Genomic DNA, 12,313 nt, shown 5'->3' on the forward strand with positions numbered 1-12,313 from the left:
TTGCTTTTTTTCTCATCACTGTCCCAGATGACGAATTAATCTACAACCCCCTTTTCGCATTCTGCTTAGTGTCGCCCTCTCTCAGGCACCTTCTAGCATTATTCTCACTACAACTCTTCTCTGGCCTAAGCCCAGTGCCCCAGGGTTTCCTTCCAAATCGGTCCTTGTCCTCTAACCCGCCCCAACCCAAATCAGTGACACATCCAATTAGGGCCCAGGGTCTAAATTTCATACCCAATCCGCGGCCATATCCAAGTCCCCTCCCCGGAGCCGCCTCGGTCCCTCCGACCTAACCTAACACGGCCCCGCACCTCCACCTGCGCCGCGCAGTTCGCGATCTGCCGGCACCAGCAGCCCCTTTCAGCGCCACGGGCCCCACCCCGCATCCGGTGCCCTCCAGTCCGCCCTCGCGGCCGAGGCCTCAGCCAATCCGCGTCCTGCATCGCGACCCAGCGGGCGCCCGCGCCCAGGCTCCGCCCCTACGTCTGAATCCCGCCCCACCCCTCCCCGCAGCAAGGGGCCCGAGCAGGGAGAGGGAGATTAGTGCGCGCGCGGGAGGTGAGTGGGCCGCCAGGGGCGCGCTCCGGCTCCCCGCGCGCCGAGTCGTGTGGAGCGAGGCCTGCAGGGAGGGAGGCCGCCGGAGCCGGCCGCCAGGCGAGACCGAGAGGCCCGACTGGATCTCCTTCAGGACCCGGGCTCGCGCTCGGGGGCCGGCGGCGTGACCCATTACCCGGTCCCTGACCCGGGCCCCCGGGCCCGGCCGCCGGCGGGGGCGGTGCGGGGCGTCCGCGCTGGCATTAAGTTTCTTCCCGGGAGGAGGCTGACCTGCCAGGGGGGCCCCTGCACCCCGGTCATCCAAAGAAAAGCCTTTGTGCCCTTTTGGCTCTTGATGTCACAGCGTTGGCATTTTGAAAACACCGACTCCGGTTCATCGTAACCGGGATTCTTAACCAGAAGGGAAACGAAGGCTGTTCGCTTGCCGTGTTAAGTGAAGTGTGGCATCTGAAGTGTGTACAAAAGCAGCCCGGTCTGCCCCACCCTACGAGTGCGACCCTCGCTCCCCGCACCCCAGCCCTTGGCCTGCCTCCCGGGAGCGGGGGCGCCTGTCCCCCCCGCCCCGCGGCCTGAGTTCAGGATTGGGCAGCTCGCTTGCTGCCACAGCAGGCGCCCGCGGGGGCGGGGCTGAGAGCCGCTCCGCGCTGTGCTAAAGCCTCACTTCCCCGGGCAACCCGGCAGCCCTTCTTCTTGCGCACAGATTTATATTCCACGAATCCACTTCCACAGAACGGCCTTTCGGCAGTTTCAGGATCCTGTGTCCGTAAGTATGGTGCGGGCTAAAGAGGGTTCAGTTTCCCCACTTTGCTCCAGTGACAGGGCTTCGAGGCCTGTTATTCCCACTCTACTTCCCCATCCAGTACCTGTTCACCTTCTGGATGCCCTCTGCTGCACCAGTGAACCTTGCAAACAGAAGTTTGGAAGAAGTGGACCGACAGGGAGAGCATAAGGTAGAAATAACCTGTGTTCAGACTCTTAACGTGGGCTGGGCACTAATGAGCGTCAGGCTTTTTGGCTGTCCCCTCGCCTTCACCTTCCTCGAGCTTGCAGTTAACCTCAAGGCTCTGAACTTGGTCAGATTAGCGAAATCCCTTCCTGCCTTTCCTCCCACGTGCAAAGCAGTTGTATGTAAACTGATCATTTGGGTTTAAGGCCACAGTTTCAAACTTGAACTTCAAACTTCATTTTTACTGCTTTGCTTGCACTGTAGCTCTGGGTTCTGCTCCCCGCCCTCACCAACATTCACCAGCCTTCTCAGCTTCTGGTACTCGCACCTTCTGTGTCTTCATTTTAAATAGTCTACTCCAATGATAATAAATAGTTTCACTTTCTATTGATCATAATTATTTCAATATGGAGCTGACCTTATGTATAATATGCTAGAATCAGGTTTACCAGATCGCCTTGATTCACAGTTACCTGGTTTTCTTCACAGAACCTTGACTTTAAGGAGAAACTAGAAAAATATAGTGAAAGTGTTGTTTAGAATTAAAAGCAATATACCTTTGATTTTTCCCAACTTTTCAATGACATCCAAATTTGTTCATTTATTTTTATTATTTGTAAATATACTTATGGGATGTTAATTGCATTAGAAAGCGCTGGCCAAAATGTGTTTATGTGAAGTGCAGAAGAAAAATAGCTTCAAAGGTTCTGAATCTGTATCTGCCAGCCTGCTTAGATTTCTTTGAAGCCTTTTTTTCCACTGATATCCCACAGTTTCTCCCGCAAACAGATTACCTAGTGAGAGAATAATGAGTGAGAGGAAGAGAGAGCCCCGATGGGTATTGAGAAATTCCATCATTTAATGGCAAGTTGGAGGAGAGGTAGGAGGGAAATGTGGGATCTTACTATGTCAAAAGCCAAGAGAACTTGGTGTTTCTGGGAAGAGACAGGACTTGGCCAGCAGTAACTGAAGCTGCAGAGAGCTCAAGGAAAGTGGAGTTGCCAGGTGTCCACTGGATTTAACAATATGAAGGTCAGAACTGACTTGAGCAAGATCGACTTCTGTGGAGTAATGGGTACAAAAGTCAGACTGCATTAAAAAGGAATGAGATCTTGCCATTTGCAACTACAGGGATGGAACTGGAGGGTATTATGCTAAGCGAAATAAGTCAGAGAAAGACAAATATCACTCATATGAGGACTTTGAGATACAAAACAGATGAACATAGGGAAGGGAAACAAAAATAATATAAAAATGGGGGGAGGGGCAAATAAAACATAAGAGACTCTTAAATATAGAGAACAAACGGTTGCTGGAGGGGTTGTGGGAGGGGGGATGGGCTAAATGGACAAGGGGCATTAAGGAATCCACTTCTGAAATCATTGTTGCACCATATTCTAACTAACTCGGATGTAAATTAAATGATAATTAAATTTTTTTAAAAAGTCAGATTGCATCAGGTTGAAGAGTATATAGATTTAGGAAAAGGAGACAACTAATAACCTATCTTTTTAAAAGTTTTGCTCTCAAGAGAAAGTAACAGGAAAGTTTTGATTTGAAGAAATGAGCAACAGGGAGGAGAAGGTAGAGACAAGAGTTTTATTTTTTGTTTGTTAATGTTTTGTATTTGCTCTTTTTTTAACTTTAAGAGATGTGAGCAAGGAAAGATGCATTACCAGAGAGAGGGTAATAATCTCTGGAAAAAGGTCTCTGAGGAGCTAGAAGTGAATGAGATCTAAGTCATGGGAGGAAGAAGTATCCTTTTGTGGGAGGGTGACTTCCTGTATTATAGAAAAAGGAAAAACAAGGATTCGTTGTGCTTGGTATTTTCTATTTGGGTAAACTGAGATGGTAAATCTGATGGCTTTTATTTTCTCTTTGATAGGAAGCAAGGCCATCTACTTAGAATAAAGAGCTTTTATGTTAGAGGAGTGTGGGGAAAATTAAAATAATCATTCTGGAGTATAGGAGAGAGGTATGGCCTGTCCTCTTAGGGTGTCCAGCTGAACCTGAGAATTACACTGACGTAAGTCACCTAGCCGGAGAGGCACGCAAAGTGGCAAAAACAAATGCTTTTATGCTAGATTGAACATGGAGAGGTATTTGTGGAAAAGTAACTAAAACATATATGGAAACTTCAGGAAGATAAAGATTATTTTCACACCTAAGAATGTTCATTTTCTCCTGTATAGGAAAAACACCTTTCACATAGGAATTTTATCTCCCGTTTTCAGGAAGAAAAGGAGGGATCAGATTGCCCTTTTTGGCATTTGCTATTTTTCAAGTGCATTTAGCTCAAAATAATTCTTATTCCAAAGCAGTGTATGTGGGGTGGCATATTCTGCCATCCTTCCTCTATAAAATAGAGTATAAATGCTGTAGAGTGTTGAGGGTCAATTTGAGATTAATGACCATGAATTTATGGTGAACCACACATCCTCTATGACTTTGCCCAGCTTGGTAAAACCGAACACTGTAGACGAGTTGATCCAGGGCTAGACCTGCTATAATGCTTTTCAAACAACTTGCTAAATTCTAACCACTTTAATTTACTGTCACAATTAAATTGTGCTTTTTTACAGTGACAGAATCCAGACAATTCTGAAACTTGAGTAGTTCTTAGGTTGAAATATTCTGGGTTTTATAGCTGCTACAAAAGAAACTTTTACTTACTGTAATTTCATGCTCTTGACTAAATTAGAGCCTTATTTTCTGAATTCACAATATCCTTACACGTCTTTAGTTTAAAATGACGTATCCACATATTTTTATAAGATAGAGGATTCTAGTGATGAGAGGTTATATATAGAAAGAAAACTATAAAACATTTTTACTTATATTTTGTATAAGCTTATGGTCTATTAGCTAGCTCTAAGTGTCCGATAGTGATATAAGTGTCATATAGTTTCTTTCTATTAACATTTTTCTTTTATCCTGTAGCATGTTTTTGGCCCAGAGGAGACTTTGCTCCCTTGGAAGTAGAGCAAAATTCCTGAAGACAATTTATTCTTCAAAAATCCTCAGACTCCCTACTTCTGCTGTAGGTATTGCTTAATCACTTGTACAGATAAATATTATACTTATCCTGCTCTGTCAGAAAAGAATACAATTTTCTGGGTACTTTAGAAGCATTTTAGTGGAATGAGTATTTCTGTGATGCATAAGCTGAAGGTATCCCTTTTCATTGCTACAACTGACATTCACTGAGCTACTGCTTGCTGTTTATGTATCAGACCTAGTGCCAGCTGCTGTGTACTCATGGTCTCCTTTTATCTTTGCAAAACTCTTCAAGTTATGAATTGTTATATTCCTGTTTTACAAGTGAGAAAGTGGAGGCTTAGGTGTAGTAACTTGCCCAAGGTCACAGCTTTTAAGTGGCATAATCAAAATGCTCACTCACCCCTGTCTAGCTCTGGTACTTTCAAGGGCACATCCTGTCCACTCAAGATAGGAAATTATAGTGAATGTAAGTGCTGGTCCTGTGACTTCCAGTTTATAGAAAATATGGCAGACTGAGGAACAGGTTATCTGAAAGCATGAAAGGCAAACAGATAGAAAATGTGGATCATAACCACAAGGTAGATAAGTGACCCAATTTTTTCAACAAGTCAGTGGCATGGAGAAAAACTTGGGGGAGGGGTATTTCAGAAGGACTGCTCTATGAAAAGAGGCTTAAGAACTTCATCCAGCAAATACTATATGTAGACCTTATTTAGGAACTTGACTACAATCTACTGAAATGCAAAAAAGGTATTTTTAAAGACAGAAAAATATGAATATAGATTGGGTATTAGATGATATGGTAACAAAGACAAAGTCCAACTGAGAAAATTTGAAGATCTAACTGGTTTTATTAAATGATTCATGAACAGGACACCATCCATCTAGTAAGCCCCAAGAAGTTGTGCCAAATGGAAGGCTTTTGTGGAAGGAGGGTGGGAAAAGAAAATTATTAGCAAATGGAAAGGATTGTTCCAGGCCAGGTGGCTTTCTTTAGGGGGAAAAGCAAATTACCTCAATTATGCAAATTACCTCATCTTTTTGGGGGAGGATAGGGTGGCCCTTGTGGTAGACTCATTGGCAACTAATTGAAAAATTCCTGGCTGACTGGTTAAGACTCCATTTCTGACGGAAGTTGATAGTGCAATTAGATTAGGTATTAAGCCCCAGTTTGGGAACTTGGTTTGAGTGACATCATTTTGGGCCTGTGGTTTTGTTTTTAACAATTCTCTCCAGTCTTCAAGTAACTGAGAGATGTGATCAAAATTTAAGGCATTAGTGTCACTCTCAGCTATCACTCTAAAGTTCACAGTTTTTGTTCTTTTAGGCGATACCTATAGGTTACGACATTCCTGCTTAACCTCTTGATATTCACAGGTCATAACGTCAGTTTACACTCATTAAGTTGGTCACTTTCTTCATTCCTTAAACAGCCCAATCATTTGCTTGGTGATTAGTGGATGCAAATATACATTTAAAGCTTCTGAGACAATACAAAGTGTCAGAGAGCTATTATGATTACTCTAAGGAGGATAATTCCCAATGTTTGGAGTGCACTTTGAAGCCATGGTTTCAAGACCCAAACCAATCAAAATCCACAAAGTCAAAGACCTCACGGAAGGAGTCACCTTTTTTCCTTTGGTCTTAGGTAATTGAGTTCTTCCCCAGACACACTAATCCAGGTACAGCAGGTGGTGTTGGCCTCAGCACAGACACCTCCTTGTGCAGGTAAAAAATAATCCAGAGCTGTTCTAATATCAAGGACAACTTTTGCCAGAGAGGCTAAAGATCTTTGTAGGACAACCGTCCCTAGCAACTAGAATCTCAGCAACAGATTCTGCATTGTCTTCAAGAGTTAGGGAGAGGTTTCTGATCACATCTTTCTTTTCATTAACTCCTAACCAGGAAGGCATGGCCCTGCCTAAGGAAGCAAATCCTGAATCCTGAATGCCTTCTGGTAGGTCTTTTTTTAACACAAAGGTATACATTCAGGGGAGTCAACCAATGAGATGTCTTAGTTTGTTTGTGAAAAGTTAGGGGTACAGTTAGATAACACAAGAGGCCTCGCCCAGCCATGTGGCGCCTACTCATTCACAGGCTCAAGGAGAATGAGAACTGCCACAAACAAAGACACACAAACCATTCCCATTAGGATGGTGCTATTAATGAATTCATTCACAGGGATTATTGCATTCACCCTCTCACCTCTCACCCCAGCTCGGGGTCAGTTAGATTTTCCACACATATGGGAAGAACATTTCCTAAACTGAAAGAATGAGTTCTTCTAAATACCCTACGAAGATGGATGTTGCTGGTGAGATGTCTTAGAGAATGGGGGCAGATGTGAGCTGATGATCACGAGAATGTGGATGTGCAAATGTACCAAGATTTATAGAGGCAATTGTTTCTAATTGGGTACGTACACTTAACATTGAAGAGAGGAAAACACAAAGCACAGGTTGTTCTGGCTATAAAAACTACAATCAATGGGAGACTTCAGGAGGTGTGAGGTCATTTGTAGTTTGCAGTGACGTGAGGAAAAGAAGAGAACTAAGTCACAGGGAGGACCAGGGGCACTAACATCATGGACAGACTGGAATCTTTAATGACAGACCCAGCAGTCTGAAAGGTTACCCCCACACCCCCTTAGCAATGGCCTGGGAGATACAGATGAGGGCATTGTCTTTCCAGGCTGATGCCAAAGGAAAGAAAGAGGAGAAAAAATGTCATGTTAAAGTATGACGTCTCGATCTGGTGTCTTGGGAAGAAGCAGTTCACTTCGATGTCAGCTACTTGTCTTCCTCGTCAATGTGGTTTAGATGTCTGCAGCACCACTGCAGGAGCAGAGGTCAGGCGAGGCTGTCTTGTCTTTAGTAGTGAGATGTGTATGCAAGGCTCAATGCCCTGTAGTTTTACAGCAGTGTCAGTGGTCAGGAGGTCCACTTGGTAAGGTCCTTTCTAGTGTGGCTCTAGAGCTGTTCTTTTTTTTTCCCCTTTCCAATGGTGTTTCCAAAATACCCAGTCACCAGACACCAGACTGACCAACAGGATCCTTTGAACTGGGGTCAGAGAAAGCTTCTTTAACCTGTTGATGGTAGGCGTTAGCATTAGACGTTAAAGACTCACATTAGCTGCTGGTCACACTGGCAGGGTACAACTAGCAGAAAGTTGCATGCCCATAGACTTTGGCCTTCCGGGTGACTGTTTCATGTGGAGTGAGTTTATGTTTCCCAAGGGGGACATCATTACCGTCAGCAGAGCTTGTGGCAGAACCTTGGACCAAGAGAGTCCAGCGGTTTCAGTAAGCTCAGAGATTTTAAGTTGGAAAATTCCATTAGTTCTCTCACCCTCAATTGCCCAATGATTGAGGTGATAGGGGCAGTGATATGTCCTAGATGTTTGTAAGGCCTTTATTAAAGCTTGTATGCTTCTCCCTATGAAGCGGGTGCCTTGATCACTGGAAATTATGGCAAGTATACCCAAGTGGGAAACATGTTTTCTAACGGTTTCATTGCCACTTGAAGGGACTAAGCTTTGCAGCGGGGGGAAACTTCAGGCTGCCTGGAAGATATACAAACAATGATAAGAACATATTGATAACCCCAGAAGGTGGGCAGTTGAATGAAGTCCAGCTGCACGTGTTCAAAGGGTCCACAGGGGGCTGGTTGGAGGCCTCTGGGAACAAAATAGGCTTTCCAGAACTGTGGACCAGACAGGTTAGACACTGATGGTAAACTGTTTTCTTTGTTTTTTTGGTGTGTGTTGAAGTCTTATAGAAGTCTCTCCACCAATGGTTTATAATTTGAGTTATCTTAAGCATACCATGGTGGGTGAAGGAATGTGAAAATAAAAAAAACGGGATTTGCCAGGGAGTTGGGAAGAACCAAGCAGTCATCATGGGCTTCCCATATCCTTGACTGTCATTGAATTTATAGCCATTATTTGCCCATCCTAATTTTTCTGATTCAGGAGCAGACTGTTTCCATGTTGCGAGGAAATTAGGATGGCAAAACTCTGGCAACAAAGGAACGTTGTTTTCTAGAAGCAGAATGAGCTTTTATTCACATGTGCCACATCCTTTACAGATTCTCTTGCTGCTGCCTCTGGATGAAAGTCAGCTGGGGCATGTCCTCATGTTCAAGTTTAGTCCTTTTAGTTGTGTCTCTACTTGAGAATGGCAACTTCAGAAGAGAGGAGAGCAGTAAGGTCACGTTATGTGACTATTTTTGATTGGGGTCCCAGTGGACATGAGAAAACCTCTTTGTATCCATAATATTCCAAACCCCTGGATGACCCCAATTGTGTAACTGTCAGCAGTGTAAATATTAACAAGGTGCCCTTTTGAAAACTGGCCTGCTCTGGTGAGGGTGTGGCGCTCTGCTTGTTGGGCTGATTTAGCTTGTGGAAGATCTCCCTTTCCAGGTAGTTCATTATGGGTGGTAACAGCATAATCAGCCTGGAAATTCCTTTTTTCATTCTTACAGTATGGACCGATCAACAAACAAAATTAGATCAGAATTAGTCAAAGGGGTGTCCCTAAGATCAGGACATAGTGTCCTGAAATGGGACTTAGTACCTCACAGTTGTGAGGCTCACCTTCATTAGGCAAGTGGCCCTAATGCGACAGGACTAAGAATGTTACAGCCTTTAAGATGAAGACTGGTGGTGAAGGCAGAAGGACTTCGAGGTTAGTGGGTCAGTTCAGAGTTAGGAAGGCCTTGGACAGCGTGTGGAGTTTGTAAGTGGACATCCTTTCCAGAAGGCAGATCAGCTGAGGCTTCTGCTGCCTCAAGCTGCAGCTATAGTCTGAAGGCAGCTGCACTGGGTTGAAGCACCTGAATCGAGTTGCATGCTGATAGGCAACAAGCCTTCCTCACGGTCTTGTGTGCGTGGCCCAGGACTTGGTTATTTTTTTTCATGTACAAATTACGTGAAAGGTTTTGAATGGTTCAGCATCCCTGGGGGCAGGTGGCTCTTCTAAGGCTTGTTTCTTTTAGAAAGGCCTGTTTATGTAGATCATCCCTGGGAAAGGAGCCCCGGAACCAAAATGGTAATAAGTTCACAAGATGGAGGGGAAGCACATAAAATTTAGGAACCCATAGTCTGTGACAGCAGCTAGACCTAGAACTCCATGAGGCTGTCACTTTGTTGTAGGCCTAGGAAATTCCTAGATTAATTTAATTCTTTTTGGAGATAGCCGGATCCCGTCAGTACTTAGATCATTACCTAAGTAATAAACAGTGTCTGGGGGTTATTGCAGTTCTTCTTCACATACTTTATGTCCTTTTCAGCTAATTGTTGTAGCAAATAAATGGAATCTTGTATAGATGCCTCTTTGGTAACAGAGCACAGCAAGAGACTCCACATGTTATAAAAGAGTTGATTACCTGGGGAACTGGAGGGTACTTCTGCCTTGGTGGAGAAGAAGGGGACTCAGTGAGCCTTGGACTTTGTTCACAACTGTCCGGATATATTGTTGATTATTCTGAGTAAAGGCAAATAGATCTTGTCTGTCAGGATCTGCAGGGATGTGGAAAGAGGCTGAATAGAGATCTGCCACAGTGAATCATTCTGAGTCAGGTGGGGCTTGCGACGAAAGGGATGTTTGGGAAAGGGAAATAATTGTCTTGTTAATAGATCTGAAGTCCTGGACAAATTGCCATCCCCTCCCCTTAGGTTTCTGGACTGGCAAGCCCCTCCAGTGTTAGAGGGGCTCCTACAGAATTGATTAACTCCTGGCTGATTAGGTTTTCTCATATTGGTTCCAGGCCTTGCGTGGATGCTGAGGCAATTCAGGAAGAAGTTTCATCACATCTGTATGTATTTTTATAGGTGCCGCGCTTTTTATCCTTCCACTGTCAATACTGGAAGTAGCTCATCGAATTTCAGGCACCTCCATTCAATTAAGGAACTTCTGTTAGAATTCTTCAATTTCAAGGACAGAATGTAAAGAATATTAAAAATCAGGTTCAGGTTGGTCAGGGAACTATAACGTGAGATCTTCCTTGGAGGCAACGCATATTAACCCTTTAAATTTGGAGGAGGATAGTTGCCCAATAGATTGGCTGGGGCTCTATCACACAGCAAAAATGAATATTTTTCAGGAAAAGGTTCCAGAGTCTTTGTACTGGTTGAGGTAGAATTTCTCTTTGAATTTTATTAGATAGCCCCACCATGGAAACTGCTTTTTCACTCCGAGGGAACTATTGCCCTGTGACAGTAGGGTTTAAAGTAGAAAGTGTAGTGGGGCTCCTGGGTGGCTCAGTCGGTTAAGCGTCTGACTTGGGTTCAGGTCATCATCTCATGGTTTGTGGGTTGGAGCCCTCATCAGGCTCCATGCTGAAAGCACAGAGCCTGGAGCCTGCTTCAGTTTCTGTGTCTCCCTCTCTGTCTGCCCCTCTGCTTGCACTCTCTCTCTCTCTCAAAAATAAGTAAACATTAAAAAGAAAGAAATAAAGTAGAAGGTATAGCTGCAACTTCAGGCAGCTTAACTTCAAGAGGTAGCTGTTGAACAATCTCTTCAGAGCATAAAGGCAGTTTAGACACAGAATTAGTGAAACTTGAGCACTCAGGTAAGGAAGGATAGAGTGGAACAGCAGGAGTCACATCGGTCTTACCATCTTTTGTTTCAGGTACCTCTGCTGTTTTTCCTTTTTTAATTAGCCTTTTGTAATGAATCTTTTAATGAAGCTATTTTAGAATCTTGAAGTCTTTTGGAAACTTCTGTATGCCAATTAAAACAGGTATCCCATTCTGTTCCTTTAAATTGGGGACCTTTCTTTTTTTTAAGTTGTTTATTTATTTTTAGAGAGGGAAAGCACAAGTAAGGGAGGGGCAGAGAAGGAAGGGGAGAGACCGAGAGAGAGAGAGAAAGAAAAGCAAAAGACAAGAAAAAAGAAAACAAAAGAAAGAAAAAGAATCCCAAGTAGGTTCTGCACTGTCAACGCAGAGCCTGATGCAGGGCTCGAACCCATGAACCATGAGATCGTGCTCTGAGCTGAAGTTGGACACTTAACCAACTGAGTCACCCAGGCACCCCTGGGGATCTTTATTTTCAAGTGCACTTTCCAAATGAATGATCTTATCTAATTGCAATGTTCCCCTTAATGGCCATTGCAATTCTAGGTGTTCTCAGTAATATTTTGCCATTTCTGTAGCTATTACAGCTTCCAGCACTATAGTTTTTAGACTTAACATAAGCATGCTTGACTCTAGAGTTTAAAGATCCATCCTGTTAACCTTTGGGTCTCTTAGAGCCGAACTAACACCTAAAAGGGTATGCCTTGGGGTTGGGAATTGTGCACCTTGTTGAATAGTTTTCTTTTTTGGGATGAGCACTGGGTGTTGTATGGAAACCAATTTGACAATAAATTATATTTAAAAAAGAAAAGGTAAAACAGTTCCCATCCGAAAAAAATGGAAGTTTTTTTGATGTTGGCAGGTGACTTAGTGTCAATCCAGTGTGTTCTATGACCAACTTCTCATAGGAATTTTCTTAAGGTGGTAAGCACTGTAACAGCTCTTAAATGCTCCACCCATGCCCACCAATTTTTGCAGCTTTTTGGCCTCCGAGATCCCTGCTAGCAGTAACTTTTATTTACACAAAACAAAACAAGACAAGCATGTGCACCTAAACATACCAGCAGTAATGACATGTAGCATTAAAACATTGCTAGCCAATAGAAGGCCTCATTTGCGCCACTAGCAATTCCCAGTGTGTGCTAAACCAGCAGACTCCACAGTCAGGGAGACTGTGGACAGCAAGTTGGGGGAGGATTCCAATGTGGACTTACAGACGGAGCCAAGGGCTGG

At 43.9% G+C, this 12,313-nt stretch overlaps 1 protein-coding gene across 1 annotated transcript in view; it reads left to right on the forward strand.

Moving 5' to 3' along the window:
- The first annotated feature begins 731 nt into the window (after positions 1–731).
- KYAT3 (kynurenine aminotransferase 3) overlaps positions 732–12,313 on the forward strand; it is a 73,020-nt gene continuing 61,438 nt past the window's right edge. Inside the window, exons 1-3 of the mRNA XM_039216630.1 lie at positions 732–1,318; positions 1,416–1,505; positions 4,442–4,541. Of these exons, the coding sequence (XP_039072561.1) occupies positions 4,443–4,541 (99 nt within the window). The 5' untranslated portion in view covers positions 732–1,318; positions 1,416–1,505; position 4,442. The remainder of the gene's footprint in view (positions 1,319–1,415; positions 1,506–4,441; positions 4,542–12,313) is intronic.

This window comes from Hyaena hyaena, unplaced genomic scaffold (assembly GCF_003009895.1).
Source record: "Hyaena hyaena isolate Hyena2069 unplaced genomic scaffold, ASM300989v1 scaffold_648, whole genome shotgun sequence".
Taxonomy (NCBI): Eukaryota; Metazoa; Chordata; class Mammalia; order Carnivora; family Hyaenidae; genus Hyaena; species Hyaena hyaena.